Genomic DNA, 26,768 nt, shown 5'->3' with positions numbered 1-26,768 from the left:
TTGGCATATCAAGTCAAATTATTAGATTACTAAACTATTCCTCCAGATGGTAGAGGTGGCCTTTATACATGTATCTGAGAAAAGCCATTTTCTCAGATACATGTATAAATCAAATCAAACTATTAACACCTGCTGGAGCAGCCAGAAGTAAGCAAAAACAGTTCTACGGTTCAAAGAAAAGGGAAATCACAGATTTTTGCCTCATAAAAATGGTTTTCCTCTGGATAAATGTTCAGTCACTTTGGAATTTGTGATGGTTCTGACAGGCTTTTCATGTGAAGAGGGGCCCAGCAGCTCCACACAGCTCTCCTCAGCAGCGCATAAGCTACTTACTTTAAAAAAAATGTTATTTCAGATGATGCCAAGTGCCTGTTCTCTTGACTAGGCTTAGCACTGTCAGAGTAATGTAATGTTCAGATTGATGCAATTGTCTGGGGAAGGACAAGATGATGCCAAAACACCATCTATGCAAGTGGATAGAAATGATGTTGTTATGCAAGGACAGGAAAAAACATGTCGAAATGAAAGCAAATTGATATTACCTTTTAACTACACTCAATAGTCCAGTGGAAAGACACAAACATCAAGGAGTCCAGAGCTGAGGCTGCGCCCTTAACAAAAGTGTGTACTCATTTGACTCAGTCCAAAAATCTAAAGGCAAACTTCTCCTAGCATATTTCGATGCTAATAATTTTGCTCTACAGTTGATGTTTATGGGAAATCTACATGTGCTATACAGGGACAGAGCAGAATACAGAAGTCAGGATCTGGGAGGGGATAAAGAGACATCTCTGAGAAGGGAATTTTGCCCTGAAAGTTTCCATGATAAGAAGCACTTTTCACCATTTATTTGAGCATAAGCTTTCGTGAGCTACAGCTCACTTCATCAGATGCATACTGTGGAAAGTACAGAAGATGTTTTTATACACACAAACCATGAAAAAATGGGTGTTTATCACTACAAAAGGGTTTCTCTCTACCCACCCCACTCTCCTGCTGGTAATAGCTTATGTAAAGTGATCACTCTCCTTACAATGTGTATGATAATCAAGGTGGGCCATTTCCAGCACAAATCCAGGTTTTCTCCCCACCCAACCCCACCCTCCCCCCACACACAAACCCACTCTCCTGTTGGTAATAGCTTATCTAAAGTGATCACTCTCCTTACAATGTGTATGATAATCAAGGTGGGTTTAAACCCTGGATTTGTGCTGGAAATGGCTCACCTTGATTATCATACACGTTGTAAGGAGAGTGATCACTTTAGATAAGCTATTACCAACAGGTTTCAGAGTAACAGCCATCTTAGTCTGTATTCGCAAAAAGGAAAGGAGTACTTGTGGCACCTTAAAGACGAACCAATTTATTTGAGCATAAGCTTTCGTGAGCTACAGCTCACTTCATCGGATGCATACTGTGGAAAATACATCCGATGAAATGCATCCGATGAAGTGAGCTGTAGCTCACGAAAGCTTATGCTCAAATTGACTAGTCTCTAAGGTGCCACAAGTACTCCTTTTCTTTTTGTGAATATGGACTAACACGGCTGTTACGCTGAAACTTTTCAGCATGACTACACTGTAAAATGTGTTTGTAAGCAGTTAATTACAGATGTCATTTCTGATGGAACCCAAGGATGAAAACAGAACCCCAAGCAATGACAGCTGAATTAACTTGGCTCCTATCTTTCTCTCCCTACTCCCTGACTTCTAGCTGCTGATGCAACTCCTTCCATCTCCTTCCTCCCCTGTGCCCACAAGAAACGGCATCCTTCCCAACTGCAGCTTGTTGCTGCTGGCCTGCCTGTATTCTCCATCTTTGACCCACAGCTGTTCTGGGTTCAATGCCAGCTTCTCCCTATCCCCCACAGGTTCTGTTGTCTCTGCTTCCACTGCACTCTGTTTCTGGCATGACTTAGGAACAAGACCCAGCAGGAGCAGGCAGTGGCCCAAAGTTTCCCAACAGACCTAACTGCTCAGAAGTGCATTCCTCTGGCCAAACAAACTCTCTGCCAATTTTCTCCTAATGCACACCACAACTCAGGAAATTCTCATACCCCTTGGGATTAGCCTGTGTCCTAAAGACTAATATAGCTAACTTGTGAAAAGTGTGACATTTCTTGTGACACTGGCAGTGTGGGAGTCCAGTGTCAGACTTGAGGCATGTCCCACCTCTGACTAGGCTTTAAAAGTTAAAGTGTTTAGCATCTACCACCTAAAAATTAACATATTGGGCCAGATCTTCAGCTGGTGTAATTTGGCACATAGGCTACTATTACCCCAGCTGAGGATCTGGTCTTCAATTTTGCCTTCTGATTATTAATCCAATTAATGTCTCAAGGGTAGCTTTAACTCAGTTCCTCATGCCTAGGCATAATCATCCTCAGTAGATTCCCTTCCACTCACCATGACAGAGAGATACCTTTTATTGTCTAGTTAGGAAAAGGCTGGTGATGTTCTGTTTCTTATCAGTAATTAGGCACATTAAAAAGAAAGGAAGGATTTAATACTCTAACCAAAATTGGCACAAAACCTCACATCAGTTACAGTATAGGGAATTCTGTGGGGCCATATTCTACAGTCATTAAACATGTCAAATAGTATTACTCTAGCAAGTAGTCAATTGAAGTGAAGGGGACTACTCATGTGAGGAAGGATTGGAGAATCCAGCCCTGAATTAGTGATGGGTTAATTCCAAATCCTGAATCCAGATTTGTATCTAAACTCTGTCACGTGGGCCTATTTTTTATTCAAATACAGTTTTACTGTGAAGAATTTTCTTTTTTGGTTGTGAAGTCAGTTCTTTAATAACTTGCATTAAAAGTTTTACCAGCACATTCTTGTGCTATTAACTTGTTAAAATCTAAAGTACTGTACTGTATGTATTGTATTTGTACTCACTAAAAAGCATACAAACTATTTGGGTAGCTTTCAAGAAACATACACAATATTATTGTACAGCAAATAAATGTCTCTACAAACTGGGACTTGAAAAAGAGTTCAGTGCATGGGTGGAGGGTAGTATATTGTTCATTGCCTAACCCTGGTTGGGAGTGTGGTGGGAGTTTGAATTTCTGCAGCACAACCTCCCCATGCTCATGCTTTACATAGGTGGAGCAGTTTTTACCCTAAAAGAATAAGCAAAAATACCAGAGAAATAATAATTTCTTAAAAAAAAAAAAGTTTAGGTGTTGGGGTTTTTTTCTTTTTAAAGCAGAGGTTAAAGCTGGATTATTCTCCTGAAACTATGCAGTGCCATTAGTATGCAATATGAGATGTAGTGAGGAGGTTTTTTTAAAAAGTTTTACGTACATGGAATTTATAGATTGAGTTATGCAGCATTAAAGAAGGGAACTGTGCAGCAAAACCAAGAATGAACAAGTTCGGTTGTGCCTATATCTGCTCCTTTATGATGCACAGAGACAGCCACAAATTTTTATCAAGTTTTCTGCTTATGTAATTGACACTACTGCTGCCAGCAGTGGGGTTTGAACTTGAGACCTCTAAGGCTAATAGTATGAGCCTGAGCTAAAGACTATATTGCATAGCTGGAAAAGTGGCAGACTTATTAACATATTCTATAGACCAGCTACTAGGAGGGACAAAGATCCACATGTTCATAATTCATTCTTAGGGAAGAAAGAGTATACAGATAAAAACAAATAAAATGTATTAAGCTGTGGGGGAAAAGAGTCCTATACCCACACAATATTTTTGGCCTCTGAGAACTGCTGCTTTCAAGAATCATATTACTGGAAATAGCAAAAGAACTTTACTGTTACTCTAACTTGCCTAATCATTGCAGTATGTGAGTGCATAATTGGAGTCAAGGACCAATACATTTCTAATTAGCATTAGTCACTCCAGGTAAGAACATATTGCTGTATGGATAACCACAATAATTTGGGATCATCCGAAAAACAAGAATTTGACTCTGGAAAATTCAGAACTGTGTTCCAGCAAACTTTCTTCTGAGTGTAGTAGTTACTACTTTGAGTGCTCACACTGAAGTCAGTAAAACTCTCACTGTACTCTGTTCAGCGGTAATTGTGAGCAGGACTGGTCCCTTAAACTACAAGTGATGAATTTTACTATTCAAATACTACTTGTTGATCTGAAGTGAGTAAGAGGCTGGTTTACCTGTAAACTTAACAAAATAAGTACTTTTTACGTACGTGCAGAATCTTTGACTGAAATTTATGCTACAAGCATTGTTAATCACATGCAGTGGGACAAAGCCTTCCTCAAAAGCTTTAGAACATAGATGATCCCCCAAGTTTTAACTCCAAGAGCTACACAGTGCACAAAAACTACACCATAATTTGAGTAATTTTGTTTTAAGGTCATAACATGCCACATTGCCGAACTTCCATAATTAATTACCCTTAAAAGAAAACACATTCTTTCTTTTAAAAATTATATTCAAAATACTTAAACGTTTCTAACCCACACTAAATACCTGATGGCCCATATAGTGACCGTAATTAAAAATATATTCAAAATCCCTTGCTTGCTATCCAAATACCCAGATTCATGGGCAAAATTTTGCAGTGACATAAGTGGTGGTGTAAATTACACATCAAGTGTAAATTGTAGTCATGAAAACAAATGTAACTGGTAAATTAATGTAATATCAATTGATTAACACTGAGCTTGTATGCTGCCTGCAGTAAATTCATCCTGATCATTGTTGTGTCAGCTTTACACTGGGGCTGAATTTGAATTGCGCAGTGTTTTGAATGGTGTGGCATAAGAATGTAGGAGAGAGAGGAAGCCTGCTTTATCTTACACCTTCCAATTAGTAACTTCTCAGGCTATAGTCTCCTCACTTCTACCTCCCATATCTATAAATTATACTCATTGCGCACCAGTTGCCAGGCTAGTGCAAGTTGCTCTACTTTTAAGAGCACCTTTCTATCCTTATCACTATTGAATTTGTCCCAGAGATTTCATGAAAGTTACAGCCACTTACTCCAAGCTATATTTGACCTGAAGTCTTTTAATGACATTCTGTTGGTGTGTTTTGAGAATTGTCAGGAATATCTATAATTCGGATGGCAGCCAAAGGTTACAACTGAAAAATACAGTTCCTTTCTAAAATATGTTTCCTTGTCATCTTGATTAGTGGTCTTCTAGCTTACCTGTGAATGGCAGCTCCACAGATGCTGGAAAGGGAGGCATAAACTACATTCCCAAAGACATAGAACTGCCATAGCGGGCAGTCTGCTGGACAGAGGACATCTGCGCTCTCCTTTCTGAGATCAACTCCCCTTGTAAGGCATGTGATGGTAGTGGGGGCTAAAGAGGAAAAGAAAAATTTGAGCTCTGAGGCTTGAACAGCCTATTAAAATGAATCTGGAGGATCATTTTAAATCTACCCACCATATCTCAGCTTAAAGCACACATTTTAATTTCAAATTAAGCTACAGTATTGTCTTGTACTGCAGTCTGGCTTTAAGGATTTGCTCACAGCATATTTCATGGGCAATGACAAGGAAGATTACACACGCTTGTTTCACAGTCATGTTGGAAAAAGAACCAACAATAAATGATTGCAAGCACTGAACTACATTCAGCAGAGGACAACACAGATGATGGTGGAAAGCTGGTGGGCATTGGAGGAGAAAGGCAACAGCAGTTCAAAGCAGCAGCGGCAGCAGCTTTCTCTATTACGGCTGCTCAGAGCCAGTGAATCTTAAAAGTGGCCAGCACTGTCCGTGAAAGGAAGGGGGTCAGGAATGTGTTGACTCAGACCATCCCCTGGACAGCTCCACCAACAGAGCTCCTAAGAAGCTCTCAGCAGAAGCTGAAGCCACCATCCAAGATGGAATTTATAAGAGAAGGTGACAATGGTACCATCTTCACTTCACTTCAATCCCAGTAAGACTATCACAAAAATTGAGGCCAGTGCAGTGAGGTTAGATATTCATCTGTCTGCCCCAGCAAGAGTGAATTAGGTCTATTATTGCAATACTACCTATTTCTAGGACATGTAAACTACTGCCATGGAGAGTATAGGAGAGACAAGGTGGGTGAGGTAATATATTTTAATGGACCAACTTCTGTTTGTGGAAGGTACAAGCTTTTGAGCTTCACAGAGCTTGTCTTCATTAGGGTGACCAGATAGTAATTGGCACCTATATAAGAAAAAGCTCCAACTATCGGGACTGTCCCTATAAAATGGGGACTTTTGGTCACCCTAGTCTTCATGGACAGTATAGAAAGCTTAGTGCAAGTAACTGAAGCTGCTTTTATCAGTCGCTTAAAAAAATGTCATCCTTAATGATGAAGGACTCAGTGAAAACAAGTCAACCACGTGGCCAATAGACACGGATAAAATGTAATTTGGCAAAGTGAAAACTTCATGTTTGTCTTTGGCTGGGATTTTGAAAAGCACCTCAGTGAGTCACATGCCTTTGTCCCATGGGAAGTTGCTGTCTCTTACTTCTTCTTTTTCTATTGTTAGCTCAGGCATATTATTCTCTCTTTTTAGCAACAATCACTATTTAACAGACAGTACATTACATTTTGTATAGTAGTTAAAATATACCATAAACCATCATTAAGATTAGCATTTACAAGACACTTTACTTAAATATTTAAATAATAAATAAAGTTGAAAGGAAATCACAACATCCAATATACTACTTCAGTTACTGTAGACAGTTCCCTGCATCAAATATATTCCCACTCTCGGAGATTCCCAAATACAGCTGTGCATATCACAAGTACCTTAAGCTATTTTCCAGAAAGGCTTTCTATTATGTAAGTATACTAAAGGAAAGCCAAGTTACTTTACAAGATATTTCGACATAATGGAAATGGATAGTCAAATGACTTAACTGGATGTAGGGGGTCCGGTTGAGGCAGTATGCCATATTAGCACTTCTCTTTTATCTCCATCAATGTCTACACATTTTATTTTTTTATTAAAAACCAAAAATATTACTTGGTAAATTCTTGAACTGGTGAAGACATTTTTCAAATATGAACCTATGTCATAATTCATCTTCAGAGAGAGAACCAATACTTCTGAAATGTGTGAACTGCTCTATTTCTCTCAATATGCTGTATTATGTTAATTCTGAAGTATAATGATGGTTACATAAGGGGCAAGTTTTCAAAACTGAAAATCTGAAAGCCTTGCATGTACACTGTATGAACAATTACTGTGAATGGCAATTAGTCATACAATGACTTTAGATGACTTATCATAGGCAAATATACGCCTGGTAACGGCACACAAATGTAGGGTCACTCCTGTGCACGCATTTTTGCATGAGAACTTGGTACTAAATGTGCAACATCATTAACTATTCTATCCCCAGTCAATGTAGCACATCCAACTAGTGTGCGAGTGTGGCAAATTTGGGATTTTTTCAAGGCTAACATCGCTTCTGCCTCACAATCTGACCCCTGACTCAATACCGTCAGTGACCTTCTAAGAACAAATCTTGCCCCTGACGTCTTCGCAACAGATTTTTTTCTTCTCTGTTAACTACTGTATCATCAGCTATTCAGCCTATATGCCTAAAATGTAGAAATTCTACCAGCATGAAGACAAAAACATCTTAATTGGATCTGAATAGATTTCAAGGCCAGAGGGGCTATTGTGGTCATGTAGTCTTACCTCCTGTAGGCCATTGAACTTGCCCAGTAACTTCCTAGAGCATATAAAATAGTTCTTCACCAACTTCACATACCCAGGGCTGCAGATGTTTTGGGGGGTCTGGGACTAACTCTGTAACTGAGGCCCCCTCACCCTTAGAGGAGGCCCGGGTTGGGAATCGGGGGTCCACCCTGCAGCAGCAGCAGCTTGATTCGTGTTCTGAGGGACTCTACTCTGAGCGTTGTGACCTGGCCATCATGACAGAGGGGCTGCTGGGCCAAATTTCAGTGAGTGTTGCTGTGACCCGGTGCACCAGGTTGCAACACTACTCACTTTTGGGGCCCTCTCAAATAGGAGGTCCTGGGGCAAACTCCCCTTTCTCCTCCTCTGGGACGACCCTGCCCATATCACTCATACTTGCAGCAGAGATCACATGTGACGCTATCACTAAAAGTGTTTTACCTTGGGATCACAGCAAACAATTCTGTTTTTCATTATCATATTGAATATAATGTATGGCAGTGAGACCAACCAAAAAGTCACATATTTTATCTCATTTACTATTTTATAAATGTGTTCTAGATTTTTATCAATGTATTTGCCAGTAAGGGCCTTATTTTCAAAATAGCAGAAGTGGTAGGAACAGAAATGCAGGAGTTGTGAGATAACTTTCTGAATATTTCTGTGTGCAAATACCAAATTATACATTTAATCACAGTAATTGTGTGTACCAGATAGGCATACAATTGTGCATGTGGTTTTGCAGATGAGCCTTGGCATCTGATATTTTGAAAATTAAACCCATAATATGAGAGATTTAAAATGGGCGGAAAGGAGTGAAATGAGGAACTCTAAGCTTTGTGAAATTGTTTAAAAAACACTTTTCTGTTTGGATAGTTGGACAGGGACTTTTAAAATTTGTGTCTTATACAGAACTAAGCAAATTGTTAGTGCACCCATTCTCTGGAAGTGACAGCCACGGCGCTTAAATTCTGAACTACACTCTGGGTACTACTTGCTTTCAGATATAATACTTACATTGGGTCAGAGCCTAAGCCACAGGGTATTATTATTCAGAAAGATCATGCCACATGGCTCAAAAATATTTCCAGTAAGTAAGGCAATTGTACTTGAACAAACAAGTTACGTTTCATCCAGACTGGGTTTTTTTTTCATGTAAATAGTTTTATATGATTTTCAGATTAAAAAGTAGCAGGTCCAAAAATCTTACTAAATATTTCCATGAAAACAAATGGCTAAAATAAAATCAAGAGCATACTGGCAATGAGGGTATAACTCCTCTTCTATAAATTATGTAAGGAAGTGTCTTCAGGCTAAGAGATTCCCCCTTTTTTGTTACAGTCACAACAATACTCCTATCCAATCCCATTAGTATCAATAGGAACCGTGTACACTTCCAAGAGCAGATGAGGCAGGGGGCATGGTATAATGGTTTAAGTACAAGTCTGGAAGTCCAAAGCTCTATTCCCATTTCCCTTGCTGACTGGATAATAAATCATGGGATTACCTGATTGTCAGAGGTGCTGAGCAATACATCCCCAGCTCCCACTGAAATGAAGTATCTTTGAAATTCAGGCCATTAACTTCTCATTCTCAGTTTCTACATCTATAAAATGGGGACAAATACTTACCAGGCTCAAAGGAGTGTTGTGGGGATTAAGTAGTTAGAATCTATAAGTAACTCTGAACCCATAAGATGCTTATAAAAATCCTCTGTATTATCATTAAATAGGGTTCCCACAGTCTCCCTTCCCCAATGATCTTACTTATGTAAAGATGCCACTGTACCCATCACTACAAGTGAGCAACCTAAAGGTCCTTTCCTCTGACTACCATATAGTCTACTCTCCGCTTCATACCAGCCCATTGTGTGCAAGGCTGTAGAGCTAGTCTGTCCCTGTGGTAAGAGAAACAGATTTTCCTTTTGCTTCAAATTTGTTATTTTAAGCTCATCTCAGGGAATTAGTGACATCTTCTTATTGGTTTAATCTTCATAAATTCATGGCTATGTAACGGTGCCTGTTGCCACAATGTTGATGTATCCTGACAGTCCCTTGCCTGGCTTTCCTCTTTCATTTGTCATGTGCCTTCATAATCTATGGAAAATTCAGTACTCTGATTTTAATTGACTTTCTGAAATTCACATTACTCATATTTGCAAGCAGTTAAACTGGCTCCCGGTGCACTTACTAATTCAGGAACCTCGTATTCAACCCAAATAGTGCGGTGTACACTTGGTATCTCTAAGAGATACCTCTCCACAGACTGCTGTGCAGCTACAGAGCCACTGCACAGGGTATCTCAGCTCTGGTGGCTGAGATAACATGCCACACCCCCACACGTGCATCACAGTCGTGGTTTTTGGGAACAGAAGAAGGGCCAAAGAGTCAAGAGCCTCTGGTTCCCCCCCAATCTCTCTCTCAGCTGCATGGTAGTATGCATTTCTTGCATAGCCCTTCCCCCAAACAATCCAACTCCTTTCCTAGTTCAGCAGAACTATATCAGTTCTGCTTCCAGGAAGAACTCTGCAGCCACAGATACGGGAGCTGGATTTGATTCATACTCTCACCCTCTCCATATTTGTATGGTCTAATAAGTTTTCCTCTACTTTTAAATGTTCATTTGTAGACCTCCACCAGTCTCCCCATGTTACAGTTAATATTACTGTTATGTTTGTAGTGTTCTTCTCCAGTACAGCAATTTGGTATTTGCATAATTAATAATAATTTAGAAATTAATAATCATTTTGGCTTGATGCTAAACTTTTTACCTTCTTAAGTACACATCCAAATTCAGCACGGAGGATAAAGCCTGTTCAATGCATTAAAACATTTGAAACAGAGAGATCCTTTTAAATATTCAGTGGTTTGACTTACCTGTGCCTAGCTTAATTGCAAATAACAGATGTGGTAGATAATTATTTTCATTAGCATTTGTTACCCATAAGTTACACCCCTTAGTATTTTTCACTTGATCCTCATTCTATTTCTGAATTAACTTGATAGAACTTTCCCTTAATTTCATGAAAATATTTTGTGATGGGAATTTGAAAACCTAGACTCTAAATCTAAGTATGTTGCAAGAGAAAAGCTTATCTTGTAATTTATCATCACAGACCCATTCCTGCCCATTCTAAACTCCCATAGACTCTCAGTGGAGTTTGGCGTGCACCGTGAATGAAGGATTGGGCTTTAAAAACGCCAAGAAAATGATCACACTCCCACTCTATCGTGGCTTACACACACTCTCTATACTTCACAGAAACACAACACCTCAGAATATCATGTAGAGACACATTGTATTTCTTCCTGATTTAAACATGATTTAATGGAGGAAGTTCCATGTAGAAAGATAAGGATGGATGTCTTGCTTCAATGCTGGGCCTACAAAAGACAAGGGAGAACCTATTACAAAGGCGTTGAAGTCTGTCTTCTCTCCTATGACATCCATCAAATAACCACGCCATACGTTTCAACATTTTGTGACCCCAGGACCTCTTAATGCCAACTGGCAAGGGAATGCAAAAGGGTTACAGGAATCTCCTGATTCTGGTATGTGCATTCTGGTTCACCAAAGAATGCCATGTGAGGTCTCAAATGAAAGCAAGTGTCACACCCAACATCAACGTCATTGTGAAATGTTTATACAGATGCTATGTAAAGAATTATGTATATATATATTAGGGCTGTGAAACTAATAAAAAATTAATTGTGTGATTAATCACACAATTAATTGCACTGTTAAACAATAACAGAATATCATTTATTTAAATATTTTTACATATTTTCTATATTTTCAAATATATTGATTTCAATTACAACACACAACACAAAGTGTACAGTACTCACTTTATTTTTGATTACAAATATTTGTGCTATAAAAAAACAGAAGTATTTTTCAATTCACCTCAGACAAGTACTGTAATATAATCTCCTCTTTATCATGAAAGTTGAACTTACAAATGTAGAATTATGTACAAAAAATAACTGCATTCAAAAATAAAACACTGTAAAACTTTAGAATGTACAAGTCCATTCAGTCCTACTTCTTGTTCAGTCAGTCACTCAGACAAGCAAGTTTGTTTACATTTGCAGGAGATAATGCTGCCCGCTTGCTGTTTACAATGTCACCTGAACATGAGAAAAGGTGTTCACATGGCACTGTTGTAGCCGGCATCGCAAGATATTTACGTACCAGGTGCGTTAAAGATTCATATGTCCCTTCATGCTTCAACCACCATTCTAGAGGACATGCAGCCATGCTAATGCAGGGTTCTGCTCGATAACGATTCAAAGCAGTGCAGACCGACATATGTTCACTTTCATCATCTGAGTCAGATGTCACCAGCAAAAGGTTGATTTTCTTTTTTGGTGGTTCGGGTTCTGTAGTTTCTACATCAGAGTGTTGCTCTTTTAAGACTTCTGAAAGCATGCTTCACACCTCATCCCTCTCAGATTTTGGAAGGCACTTCAGATTCTTAAACCTTGGGTTGAATGCTGTAGCTATCTTTAGAAATCTCACATTGGTACCTTCTTTGTGTTTTGTCAAATCTGCAGCGAAAGTGTTCTTAAAACGAACAACATGTGCTGGATCATCAGTTGAGACTGCTGTAATATGAAATATATGGCAGAATGTGGGTAAAACAGAGCAGGAGATATACAATTCTCTCCCAAGGAGTTCGGTCACAAATGTAATTAACACATTATTTTTTTAATGAGCGTCATCAGCACGGAAGCATGTCCTCTGGAATAGTGGCTGAAGCAAGAAAGGGCATACGAATGTTTAGCATATCTGGCACGTAAATACCTTGCGATGCTGGCTAAAAAAGTGCCATGCAAAAGCATGTTCTCACAGGTGACGTAAATAAGAAGTGAGCAGAATTATCTCCTGTAAATGTAAACAAACTTGTCTGTCTTAGTGATTGGCTGAACAAGAAGTAGGACTGAGTGGACTTGTAGGCTCTAAAGTTTTACATTGTTTTGTTTTTGAGTGCAGTTATGTAACAAAAAAAATCTACATTTGTAAGCTGCACTTTCACAATAAAGAGATTGCACTAAGGTAGTGTATGAGGTGAACTGAAAAATACTATTTCTTTTATCATTTTTACAGTGCAAATATTTGTAATAAAAATAATATGAAGTGTGGACTGGACACTTTGTATTCTGTGTTGTAACTGAAATCAATATATTTGAAAATATAGAAAAACATGCAAAAATGTTATAAATTTTAATTGGCATTGTTTTTTTAACAGTGAGACTAAAACTGTGAATAATCACGATTAATTTTTTGGAGTTAATTGTGTGAGTTAACTGTGATTAATTGACAGTCCTAATATATTTAGAATATATGTTCTTAAAGTTTGCATCAAGGTGTTAGTCACCAGCAAAGGTGAAAAACAGATTATCTTTTAGACAGGAAATGTTTATCCATCTGTCTGTTTACATGTGGACTGAGTATTGTTTCATTCAGAACTGGTCCCCTATCACCAGTCTGAAATGAATACAAATGAAGGATGTAAAAAAGAACGGCCAGAAAGGGAAACACAGTGGAGAGAGAGAACTTTATCTTGAGGTGCATACAGGAGGTTTGCTTGAGTATATTGGGTGGGGCAGAGCCTGAACAGACACCCTCCACTGAGGAAGAAAAAGGACAGCACTTTTGTTTCATAAATGAGGGGTTTAGGCCAGGCTTGGTTGAAAATGCTGTAAAATTTAGGGTGAGTTAAGTTTCTTTAGATAAAAGAGTAACTTGCTAGTTTAGTCTCTAGAAAGTGAGTTATTTTGTTTTTTTATATATGTTTTATACCATTTGTCTCCAAAATTCTTATTCGCTATTATTTGAATCTCTAGTCTTTGACAATACATGTTTTACTGTTTTCACTATAAATATATCTAGGTGCTGTGGTGCTAAGCAAAGTGCTGTCCTGAGTTACAAGATGGTGTACACTGTTCCTTTGGGAACAGGAGACCTGGTAATCCTGTGAGTGTTCAGTGGAAAAGGGGCTGGATGCTGCAGGAACACTGAGTATTCGGGCATGGGTCTGTACCTGAACAGAGGGAGTGAGACCTGCAGGGGTCTGGAAGGCAGTACTTTTGCTGCTAGAGGCCACTGGTGTCAGAGAATGGACCCACAGCAGGCACAGACATAGCTGTTTCATGCTAAGGGCAGGCAGTCGTGAGATGCCTGGATACCCCTAGGATGCTTCACACATTCCATAGCTCTTGTACATGAAATTGCAAACCCATTAGCAAGAATTTTTAATGAATCTCTAAACTCAGGGGTTGTACCGTATGACTGGAGAATTGCTATCATAGTTCCTATTTTTAAGAAAGGAAAAAAAGTGATCCGGGTAACTACAGGCCTGTTAGTTTGATATCTGTAGTATGCAAGGTCTTGGAAAAAAATTTGAAGGAGAAAGTAGTTAAGGACATTGAGGTCAATGGTAGCTGGGACAAAATACAACATAGTTTTACAAAAGGTAGATCATGCCAAACCAACCTGATCTCCTTCTTTGAGAAAGTAACAGATTTTTTTTAGACAAAGGAAATGCAGTGGATCTAATTTACCTTGATTTTAGTAAGGCGTTTGATACGGTGCCACATGCAGAATTATTAGTTAAATTGGAAAAGATGGGGATATTAAAATTGAATATGAAAATTATGAAAGGTGGATAAGGAACTGGTTAAAGGGGAGACTACAGCAGGTCATACTGAAAGGTGAACTGTCAGGCTAGAGGGAGGTTACCAGTGGAGTTCCTCAGGGATCGGTTTTGGGACCAATCTTATTTAATCTCTTTATTACTGACCTCAGCACAAAAAGTGGGAATGCGCTAATAAAGTTTGCAGATGAAACAAAGCTGGGAGGTATTGCCAATTCAGAGAAGGACTGGGATATCATACAGGAAGATCTGGATGACCTTGTAAACTGGAGTAATAGTAGTAGGATGAAATTTAATAGTGAGAAGTGTACAGTCATGCATTTAGGGATTAATAAGAATTTTAGTTATAAGCTGGGGACGCATCAATTGGAAGTAACAGAGGAGGAGAAGGACCTTGGAGTATTGGATGACCACAGGATGACTATGAGCTGCCAATGTGATATGGTTGTGAAAAAAGCTAATGCGGTCTTGGGATGCATCAGACAAGGTATTTCCAGTAAAGATAAGGAGTGTTAGTACCGTTATACAAAGCACTGGTGAGACCTCACCTGGAATACTGTGTAAAGTTTCTGGTCTCCCATGTTTAAGAAGGATGAATTCAAACTGGAACAGGTACAGAGAAGGGCTACTAGGATGATCCGAGGAATGGAAAACCTGTCTTATGAAAGAAGACTCAAGGAGCTTGGCTTGTTTAGCCTAACAAAAGAAGGCTGAAGGGAGATATGATTGCTCTCTATAAATATATCAGAGGGATAAATACCAGGGAGGGAGAGGAATTATTTAAGCTCAGTACCAATGTGGACACAAGAACAAATGGGTATAAACTGGCCGTCAGGAAGTTTAGACTTGAAATTAGATGAAGGTTTCTAACCATCAGAGGAGTGAAGTTCTGGAACAGCCTTCCAAGGGGAGCAGTGGGGGCAATAGACCTATCTGGTTTCAAGAATAAGCTCGATAAGTTTATGGAGGAGATGGTATGATGGGATAACATGATTTTGGCAATTCATTGATCTTTAAATATTCATGGTAAATAGGTCCAATGGCCTGTGATGGGATGTTAGATGGGGTGGGATCTGAGTTATCACAGAGAATTCTTTCCTGGGTGTCTGGCTGGTGAATCTTGCCCACATGCTCAGGGTTCAGCTGATCGCCATATTTGGGGTCAGGAAGGAATTTTCCTCCAGGGCAGATTGGCAGAGGAATCCTTGGGGATTTTTTGGGGATTTTTTGCCTTCCCCTGCAGCGTGGGACACAGGTCACTTGCTGGAGGATTCTCTGCACCTCGAAGTCTTTAAAGCATGATTTGAGGACTTCAATAGCTCAGACATAGGTGAGAGGTTTATTGCAGAAGTGGGTGGGTAAGATTCTGTGGCCTGCATTATGCAGGAGGTCAGACTAGATGATCATAATGGTCCCTTCTGACGTTAAAGTCTGAGTCTCTTCTATCCAATATTTTCCTAAATTACCATCTTTTCACTATACAGTTCTGCTACTTATTACTGCAAAAAATGAACAACTTTCACACAGTTTTCGAGCAAGAGTCACTAAACATTTAAAGGGAGTCTTATCAAGGTAAAAGCCACAACCAAATGTTGGGCTATGTTGCCCTGTGTTACTTGGGTATAGGAGAGAGCAGAATCTGTCCCAATATATTTAAAGAACAGTTTCATTGTAAACTATTATAAAGCCAGGGATTATAAAGAGTAAAATAGCTTTGAGTCATGTCACTGCTTATGATGTTTTTTTCCTTTTGACATTTTTCTACTGCTTGGACAGTGAAACTGAAGTATTCACTTTCCTTTTCTGCCTTGAGCCTTCAAACAAGCGTGTGTTTAAATTACACAGATAAATAGTCCCACCGGTCTTGTCTATACTGGGAAAATGCATCATGTTGGAAAATGTGTTAACTAACAGGTTTATACTAATACAATGTTAAACCCAATTTTGCCCTGAGCACAGACAAGGATAACTGGGTTTAAAAATGTGTTAGATGGTCATGGCTATGTTGGCTGGGTTTTGTTTTGACATTTCATTTATACTGTTTTTTGTTTCCTTTTGAACAGTCTAGGGTTAACGAAGACCAGCTAACAAATTATCAACATACACAGGTGTTTCTAGGATTGGGCAGATACGGTCAGTTCCATTTGTGGCCTCTCGAGCCTAATCCAGCTCCTATTGAAGTAATCTGAAATATTCCTATGGATTTAAATGGGAGTAGGATCAAGAGTAAACATTTTTGAAAGCACTTAAGTGATTTGGGAGTCTAAATCCCTTTGACTTTCAGTGAGACTTAGGTTCTTAAGTCACTTTTGAAAATGGGATGTAGGTGGTTTTGAAAATGTTGCCCCAAACTTCTGATGCGCTAATGTCATGTTGTTGAGTGAGTGTGGGTGGGGAAATATTTTTTAAATTTATTTTCATTTTTTTAAATGAATGCAAATTTCTTATGGAAAGCCATTTAAAGAAAACCTAAGGGCATAAATTAAATTGTCAGTGTCCCTTTAATATCTCTTTAGTTGCTTTGACAGATACCTTTAATTTACAGGACTTTATCCTAGTTAGGAAGGATCCTAAAGAGTTCTTCTATTGTTCCCTGCCAGTGTCACAAGCTATTCCCTCTCTTTAAATGTACCTGCAAAAGAAATGGGCAAAATTGATCCTGGTTTAGTTTCTGCATTGCTGCCTAGTTAGGAGGTCCTCAGTAAAGATTTGTGTCTAGCAATTGGACATCAGGCCATCATACTAACATTAAAGAGTTTGCCAAAAGTTAAAACAAATAAACAAAAATAGCAAATGAAATTCTTGTATTATACATACAAATTTGAAGTCACTCACCATTTGGGGTCAGGACAGAGTTCTGCTTTCACGAATTCATTGCTGGACAGGAGGGATTCATGCTCCTTTCTTTTGCCCTCGCTTCTCTCCCATTGATGGAGGGAATGGAGAGAGTTTCATTTGGCAACATGGTCCCCAAGACAGTGGTTGCACTCCTTAGTTGCTCAACTGATTTGCCTTCTTTAGTTTTTCTACTGCCATGTGTCCACTTGGGTGTGACTCCGGCTTCATGGAGTCACCGTTCTCCCAACAGTGGAGTTGCACTCATCCGTGACACTTGTCAATAGGCCGCCCACAGTGTGTTGGGCACTTTCTGTATGTCTTTTCCCTTCCAGGGTAAAATCATGGCAGAACATACTTAAAGTGCTTGCATTGATTCTTATAGTCATAACATGTTTGGAGGTTCTCTGATGTCAAATTCTTTTTAAGCTCTGTGAGTGTTTCTTACTCTCTCATATCCATACACGACTATATTTACCGTTTAATTTGTTACACTATAGAGAAGTTTGATACCTTTGCCTCCTGAAAGTTTTTGAACCTATCCTGTACTGATTTTTTTTTTTTTTTAAAATACTGGAAATACCAACCCTCTCCATCTCCTTCTATGCTTCTCACTTTTAAAAGACAAGTCTTGTCATATAGCTACAAACCTATGTTCTCCCCTCAAAGAATTATGTCAAAATAATATGGAACCAACGAAACAAACGTACGTTCTATACAACACTGCTTAGTCATTTTACTTTTTGATGTATGCTATCTCCCATGTTTGATCTGTTTAGTTTATTAGCTTTTTGGACCAGGTATCTTGTCTGTTAAACACGTAGCACGCTATTGGTACCAAACAATGAAATAATGAAAATAAAATACCAATATTTTTCTTGTGCATCACTGTATCTGGATAATCCCATTTTCAAGATGTGTTTTGTTTATTTTACTTTTTGGCTAGAGGGCAGGAGGATAATGTAAGTTCACAAGGAAGTATTAGTTAACAGTTACCCATCACAAAATTCTCTTTCACAACCCGCGAGAGAGTATGCAGGGAAGGAAAGGTTGGTGCTACGTCCCATCCCATATGGAAACAGCATTGTTTTCTTCCTTCAATTTATACATGTGGATTTCAGAGCACTTTGACATACAGTTTTGAACAGAAATGCTGCTGCAGCCTTAACTGGGGAGCAGGTAGTAGTGGCTCAGTAACCCAAGGACAGCATGAAAGGGTAAAGAGAGGCAGCTAGCAGCTAGATTCAGCAAACAAATAGTCTTATGAGCTCTGAGATGTGATCCCATCAATGTGATTGTAGTTTGAATATTTGCGTGTTTAAAAGAATCTGCTAATACTATGCAAAAAGCAACCACACATTGGTGCTAGTCTTTACATAAGAGAAAAGGCTACTGTGTGTTCAGTCATTTCTTACCTTAGGCTCACAGAATAAACAAATTCCCTGTAACCCATACACAAAGAATTATTTCCCTATCACAGTTAAAGTAAGACATTTTCAGGGGAGATAGAAAAGGATACTACACGCGCAAGATATGCTTCTTTTGTACTTGGTTTAAGTTGCACTCGGTGTGTGACTATTAAAGCGGCTCCCGAGATGCTTGAACGCGCCACTATTAGACGCTTGAAACAAAGCTAAATACAAAAATTACTGTTCACTTGGAAAAACCAAGCACACATTTATATTTAGCAGTTGCTGAGCTCCCTTTAGTGAAGCCCTACGCTGGAAATATACGGCCGGGGTTGCACAGGGAGATGATTGCTAATGTGTCGAACTGGCTCAGCCCTGCAGAGACCCTCTTTAGAGGCACCATCAGTTGGAGACCCATGAAGGGTCCTATGTAAAAAACGGAGTCTTTGAGAAATAACGGAGAAGATCAACTCACCCGAGCCGTCGCTTGCCCGCACCGGGCTGGCCAGCAGGAAGCCACCTGTAATCAGAGACACAGCGGGGTTCAGGGGCGGCCCCCGGGTGCAGGGCGCGCCTGGCCGGGGGGTTCGGAGCGGGTGGCCGCGCGGGGAGGCGGGGCGCGGCGCCCGGGGGAAGGCGAAGGCGCTACCCACCTAGCAGCACCAGCACAGGCGCCATGGCGGCCGCGCACAGGGGCACCTGGGGAGAGGGAAGAGAACTTCAGCGCAAGGCTCGGCAGCGGCAGGGTTAACAAGGCGCCCCCTCCCGCCGGCGGCCCGGTGTGTGGTCAGCAGGAGCCAGGGGCGTCGGTGGCCAAGCCGCGGGGGTGTCGCTGGCGCCGGGCCGGCAGGTGGAGCGGCGGCACCGGGGGCACCTGCGCGGGGCTCGCGTGGGGAGGGCGGGCTCTCCTGCGCCCGGGCACGGACCCCTGCGGCCCAGCCCCGGGAGCTCCCGGCGGGGCCCAAGGCAGAGCCTGGGGCGGGGCGGTGGAGCCGGGGGAAGACAACCCACCCCCGGGGAGCTGCAGCGCGGGGCCTGGCTGGCGGCGCTGCTGCTGCGGCTGGTGCCTGTGACAGCGCCGCGAGCCCCGCGCGCGCTTTAAACCCTTCCGCGAGCGCGTGAGCACTGGGCAGGCCCGCGCTGCCTGGGTGGCCTGGGCGGGCGACCCTGCGGGGAGGGAGCGAGCGCCAGGCTGGCGGCCTCGCTGCTAAATTGCCAGAGGGCAGCAGCAAGCAGATGCGCGGGGCGCCGCCAGGATTCCCAGGCACCCGTGTAAACCCGGCCGCCTGTGGAGTGACTCCGGAGTCACACCGGGACAAGTGAGACCCACCGGAACTTGGCCCCGGGAGCTCTGCTCTGCACCCAGAGGGTCGATGGACACACAGGCAAACAGCCCTGCCGCCCATCCGGGCCCAACCTTGGGGGATCGGGTACAAGTTCACAGACAGTCCCTTACCGTCTGGTGGACTAGCGCAGTGAGCTGCACCTTGTGCAAGGACAGCTCATTGCTGGGCAGCAGGGAGCTCGCCTCCCCTTCTCTCCCGTTGTTGGAAGGGATGGACATTTTCCTTTGGGCACAGGAGTCTCCAAGACAAAGCCGTTGGGTTACTCAGCTGATTCCCATCCTGTAGTTTTTCGGTTGCCATGTGCCCACTTGGGTGTGACTCTGGCTCCGTGGAGTCACCGTTCTCCCATCAGCAGAGTTCCACTCATGCCTGACACTTAGCAATACGCAGCCCACAGCCTGTTGGGCATTTTCTGCAGGTCTCTTCCCTTCCAGGGCAAAATCCTGGCAGAACAGGCTTAAAGTGTTTGAATTGATTCTTGTAGTCAAACCAGGTTCGGAGCTCTGCAGATGTAAAATTCTTTAATAGTCTGTGAGTGAATTGGAATCACAACACACACACACAGTCTACTGACCCTTTTCAGTTTGTTACACTGTAGAGATACCTTTGCCCTCTGCAACAGCCTCTCAAGCCTCTGTCTGTATGATTTTTAAAGGTTTAGGAGAGCTGTTGTTCCTTTTCCTTACACGTCATTTTATCTGGTTATTTAGATGTTCCAGGTAAATCTTTGGTAACATAACGTTTTAAGCAAATGTCAGTCGGCTGGGCTTTCGGTTACCTTGTCACATTTTGTTCCGAATAGGAGATATCTTAGGTGGATAAACAAATGACGGGGGCTCTTTGTCTTTTCATAGGAAAATGGCACGTTTTTTTCCTCGCTCTTTGCACAATCATTGATCCAAACTGCAAACCCTGTATATAATGGAAATAATTTCAAGCGGGGGGCGGGGGGTGCAGCAGCACCCCTAGGTCCAGCATCTATATGTACAATAGCAGCGTGGAGGGTGTAGCCTGGCGGAAAATGAACTGCTGTAGCAGGTCTCCTTAAATCCACAAGGCAAAAGCCCCGTCAGGTCTGCAACGGAGTGGCATTCGCCCGGTTATAAGTGGCCTATTTGCGTTTTTAATAGAATCTGCCACAGATGTCTACTCATGCCAACAAATCCTGTATACCATGCCGCCACATATACTGTATTAATTTGAACCTAATTAGACTAAGTGGTCCCTAAAATTGCTGTTTGCGTTTAGATTTGTTGAAAATCGAATCCGATTTTGGTTTAAATCATTGATATACATTTAGTTACTTCATCCCCACCGATGAGCCGCTATGCTGAACCCAAGCACACATGAACCATGCGTGTTGACTGGATAGTCGTTTCCCCCCACCACTATTGAAAATATGTACAAAACCGTAAATTTTCCTTATAATCTGTTTTGCATTTGTTCTGCTCTGAGTGTTCTTTGTGAAATGCTGATGATGGTTGGGCACCACAGATACTATCGCTGTTTGGGATGATCATATTACTTATATATGGAGGAGTGAATACTAGCCTGTAAGCATATTTTCAGGGATATTTGTACGAGGTTGGTTTTTTTTAATGACTTCAGACACGTTCCTGCTCCTTTAGCGGTTGCTGTCTATAAACACCCATGTGGTTGACTGTTATTAGCGCAATTGTTCCTGGTAAGTGAAATTTAACATTGCACATGTGAGTATTCACAGAAATTAATATAGTAATTGGTTTTCCACGAGCGTTTGTAGCAGCAAATTGATTGTGTTATAACACTTATCCAGTCAGTGAACAGAAATGGCAGCATGGTTCTTTTGTGATAAATCTAATCAACACATATCCAATTTTGGATTCTGAATAACAAATTGCAAAATAATTGAGTTTTGTGAAATACATTAAATAATTCTGAATAACAAATATATCTGAGAAAACGACAATCTGTTCACTGACATTTTGCAAATAGAAAAAAAGGAAAATGTTATCAGATAAATGATTCATCATTAATTATTTGTTCAACTCTGCTGTCAGTTGTTAAATTGAAATTGTGTGTATTGATTGTCAAAACATGGGACTGTCTCTGCCATCTGCTCTGATCACTCCATAAACATATTTCTGTGTTTCCAAGGTTGCAGTCTGGAATCAGATGGGGGGTGGGAGGAAGAGGCAGTACTCTACAAAGTTCCAACCACAAAATAAGCTCCTCCTGTGTGAGTCACCAAAATCAGATACTGCTGACTAGGCTGTGTAGATGTTCAAAATGTGATCATGTGTTCATCTGAGCTCTACTGGGATCCTTGATCTTGGCTTCCCTAGATGAGGCTTCACTATGTCCATGGGCTCCGGTAGGCTCCTTCAGCTTGCATTTTTCTTAATGGGAAGGAGGGAATTGGTGGTATCTCCCAAATTTACCTGTTGAGAGGCCTGCTCAGTAAATTGTGCAGATCTGTGATCCTCCCTATCTGTTCCCACATAAGAAATGAAATATTTAACAATGTTGACATTTACACTATGGTCATCACTGGCCTCTGAGTAAAGTCCTGATTGAGATGATTAAGTCAGTTCACATCTCTCTGAGCAATTATTCCAGAATTTCTGCAGATTCACATAGACACCTGTCCCTTGGTTACACTCATGTCCACACTACAAAATTAAGTACGTCAGCATACAGCCACTGCAGTAATTAAAGCAATGTTTCACGTCCACACTATGCTCCTTCTGTTGGGGGTGTGCATCTACACTAGGAGCATTTCCACCAACTTAACTGTCTGGGGCATTGTGGGCACTGACAGCTGGAGCTCCTCCTCACTCTGGGGCTGTCAACTGGAGCCCCTCATCCCACCCTGGGGCTGACAGCATCTGCTCATAGAATATATCCAATTCACTGTCACCTGCTGCATTTGTGGGTGGATATATTTGAATTACTGTACACTTGACACATCTTGTTTGCAGCCTGGCTGTTGTTATTCTGTTGTTTACTGGCTCCCAAGCCAGCAGGGTCTTGCTATAAGGTTATTCAAAATAATTCCTATATCTCTTCCATGTGTTCCTGCTCCTGAATATCGGATTATAGCACCATCAGACACCATCTTGCCACATCTTGGCCTTATCATCTCACTGATGCCAAGTATGTTCAGATGGTATTTTTTCATTTCTTGTGAAACCTGTGCCAGTTTTTCCATACTACACAAAGTATGTATGTGCCATGTGCCTACTCTTGTAGAGATCAGAATAGGATGTCTTGAGATCTCAGCTTCCTTTTGACTTTCCCTGGGCTCTGTCATACTTGGGTTTTGAGCTCCATCTGCCTCTACTGTCCTCCAATTTTTGGTTTAACTGAACTGTTTCTATTGCATTAGGGTTTTACCTGAGTGGGGCGCAAACCCAACTGCAGAAGCATCCTCTTTTATCTGGGCTTTATCTATAAGGCCTTTATTAACTAAACTTTAATTTTTATTCCATTCAGTTTCTTTCACTCAGAAAATAAGGTCTCCCACCTCTATTCATGCACTTTGCTGCTTTTCTTTCCCATTCTCTTTTCTCTATTTTTCTCCCTCTTTCCTGACTTTGTGTCTCTCCTCTTCTCTCTGCATTTCTTTCCCTGCAGCAACTCCCAATCCTGACTCTTGGAGCTTCAGTCCCACTCACTCCCAACCTATTCCATCCACTAAAATGATCAGCAATGAAATGGTCAATGCTGACCTTTAAATGTCATCTTTAGTCTTTAGCTTTAACACATGTTTCGGGGAGTCCAGACCGTTCGGAGCCAGGAGCCAGGAGGCTGGAAGCACGGGGGAAGCAGTTAAGGCTCCAGCAGCTGCATGGTTTGTGGTCGTACCTGTGGCATGGGGCCAAAATGACTAAGAACCAGCAAGAACAGAGCTGTGTCATCACCCCAGGTTGGATCCCCAAAGAGAGGCACCTAAAGAGAGGTTATATGGACTCCCAGTGGAGCCATGATGCCCCAGCAGGGATAAGTCATTTGATGGGTCCTTTGAGGGCACTGGCAACCTGCATTGGAGCCCTCATGCGAGAAGCCACTGAATTTAGCAAAGCAATGACTGACTGCACCTTTGTCTGTGTGTTTAATACAATCTCAGCCTTTCTTCCCCATAAATCATGTCTCTTCCTGTCCTTTCTGAAATTGTGGCACCAATGTGAGCCTGTCTTTAGAAACTCTTCAAATGTTACCTTAGCAGCACTTGGAAGGAAGCTCCTGACTGCCTATTGGTAGTGCATGAAGATTGTACAGACTGATTCACTTTTGTGTTCTCTCACAATATTTAGAATAAGATGATGCACACAATTTGTCACCAGCCAGCCTAATTTGCTAACTCATATGGTTGTGCTGGTTGCTTTAATGTCTTGTTTGCAAAGCATTCATGCTGTTTTGTGCTTGAAATATTTTGGCATGTTAGTAAAATTCTAAATATAAACATGGCTACTCAGAGAAAAATGAAAATATTGATTCAGACAATATCTTGCACAGTACAACTGTTTGTAAAAACATTACTGCATATTGTCATATGATCCAATCTTCTGCGTATTCTTCAGCATTTTAATTTTATTAACCAAAACTGGCCATCAAATGCCTACAGTTCATTCTGGGTTCTATATCAATAACAAAGTATTTTGTACTATGTTGAAAGAACTATCTGAGTATCAACTATTAATTAGCAAAACAGCAGCAGGATGATACTAATACCAATGTATGTATCCTTCTATTAAAGAGAATGATAGAAGACACTGGGTATGTCGACGCCCCCCCAGCAGGTTCCCAGAGCCCGCTGTCCAGCCCGGGCCTGAAGTCTACAATGTAATTAAACAGCCTCTTAGCTCAAATCCTGTGAACACAAGTCAGGTGGCATTTAATTGTAGTATAGACATACTCACTATGACCCAGAGAATAGGGCAGTGGTGTGAGCATTAAGAAAGCTGGGTTTTATTCCAGTCCCTGCCTCTGCTGACTCAGTGGCTTTGGGAAGTTATTTAACCTTGCTTAGTCTCAGTTTCCCCAGATAATGATATTTATCTTCCTTTAAGAGCTACAGATGAAAAGAGCTAAATATTATTATTGTATTAAGACATAATTGTATGTATTTTGCTGTAGTAACAAGGACAAACATGCAGAGAAAGGACAGATTCATAGAAAATAGACTAATCTCATTTATATAAGTGATTTTACAAGGATAAAATGAAAAATATAAAGATTTTTCAAAAGTAGGCTATTTATTTTGAGTGCCTCATTTTTTAGACGCCCAACTGGAAACACCTTGAAGGGGCCGGATTTACAGAGAATTAGTGCTTAGCACTTTTTGAAAATCAATCCTTTTAAGGCATTTTCAGGTGATCCCCCAAAAACCTGAGGCACACCAAATCACAGGTCACTTTTGACCACCGTAGTCATTGTTTATAATGAGCAACATTGCATTTTTTAGAAAATATATAGATTTTATAACAAAAATAACACTGTAGTTTTTACAACTATTTGAAAGCATTTTTCATGCAAATATAGAGGACTGGTAAATAATTAGAAAAGACAAGGCCAGCACACTTCCTGCTGCAGCACACTTGCTTCTCTGTTTCATTTTGGATGGGAATCGTGCTGTAAGAAAGGGTGAACTGCCAACCCATGGAAGTTATTTTTTATTCATTGGTGCTGGGAGGCCAGTATTTTGGAGCACAGTTGTGCTTTGTGAAATAAATCATGATTTCCAACCATTTAAAATTCTTTTCCGGCAGCTGCCATCGATAGTCTGAGGGTCTATCTCTCCAATCAATTTTCAGGTAGTACCTCTTGTTTTAAGGGCTTAGCAAAATCTTAGGTAAGCATGTAGCTTCAGGTGATTAATATAGAATATTCCCCGCTCCTATAAATGTTGCGGAAGGCTGTTTTGAATAGAGAGTGCCCTGGCAGAGCCTGCCTCCAGTCCTATTGGTGTTCTTGAATATACAGCATCTGCTATTTCTGGCTCTGCTACTGGTGAACATGTTGTTCCTTCCACTTCCTCTGCTAATGGTCATCTGCACATTCTGAGGATAATGCAGGGGACCACCCACCCACTCATGCGTATTCTGGCACAAGTTATAAAAGGACAGCTAGAATGATGGATATTTACTTAGTTTAACCTTTAGTTGTAGAGTGGGACAGTGGAAGGGAAATCCCTTATAGCAGGCACTAGATTAGAATTTGGATAGCTATCTTTTCTCTTCACTCCTGAAAAAGAGAAATATGGGGCAATCAGAACAAGTGAAGATAGCTAAGAAACAAGATGAAAAGATGGGTGACATGCTAAGATCCATAATGGCACTTCAGTAAAGTACATGGTAGTTAACACAATCATTGCTCAGGCCATCTGAGGCAAGGAGAAAGGTTTGGGATTACTATAGGCCTATGTTTTCAAAAATGACTATTGACTTTGGGTGCCTCAATTTTTTGGTGCTCAACTTGAGACATCTTGAAGGATCCAGATTTTTGGAGGGCAAGTTCTCAGCACTTCTAAAAAATCAGGCCTATTCCAGGTATCTCGAAGTTGAGCAACCCGAAGATTGAGGCAGCCCAAATCACTCGTCACTTTTGAAAATTTAGGACAGACTGTTTATTGTCAATATAACAAAATAATGAAAATATTATTTGGGAACAGTTAATTCATTGAGGGGTGTGAAGGTACAAGGGATACCATCCCATTGAGGTCAGAGCTGGCTGGCTGATTAGCCCCAACTGCTGCACCTGGGTAAAGACCTGCAGCTTAACTGGCTGATGCTCATAAAAGGAGGAGCAGGAAGCGGCAAAGTGAGCTGTAATACCTGCCAGAGGCTGAAGTAACTGCTGGGAAGAACTGCTCTTAGAAACAAATGAACAGAAGGGAGACAATGGGAAATG

At 41.0% G+C, this 26,768-nt stretch overlaps 1 protein-coding gene and 1 long non-coding RNA gene across 2 annotated transcripts in view; one reads left to right on the top strand and one right to left on the bottom strand.

Annotated features, from left to right (window-relative positions):
* The window catches only part of COCH (cochlin), a 43,961-nt gene extending 23,454 nt beyond the window's left edge, over nt 1–20,507 (bottom strand). The window contains 5 exon segments of the mRNA XM_048852403.2: nt 5,141–5,297; nt 19,007–19,051; nt 19,185–19,230; nt 19,988–20,054; nt 20,056–20,507. Coding sequence (XP_048708360.2) covers nt 5,141–5,297; nt 19,007–19,051; nt 19,185–19,230; nt 19,988–20,054; nt 20,056–20,177 — 437 coding nt within the window. The 5' untranslated portion in view covers nt 20,178–20,507.
* LOC142072552 (uncharacterized) overlaps nt 19,214–26,768 on the top strand; it is a 31,154-nt gene continuing 23,599 nt past the window's right edge. Inside the window, exon 1 of the long non-coding RNA XR_012668990.1 lies at nt 19,214–19,310. This is a non-coding gene — a long non-coding RNA (uncharacterized LOC142072552). The remainder of the gene's footprint in view (nt 19,311–26,768) is intronic.

The sequence above is a fragment of the Caretta caretta genome, chromosome 6 (genome assembly GCF_965140235.1).
Source record: "Caretta caretta isolate rCarCar2 chromosome 6, rCarCar1.hap1, whole genome shotgun sequence".
Classification (NCBI taxonomy): Eukaryota; Metazoa; Chordata; order Testudines; family Cheloniidae; genus Caretta; species Caretta caretta.
Note: the sequence above shows the minus strand (reverse complement) of the source record. Positions and strands in the feature narration are given on the sequence as shown.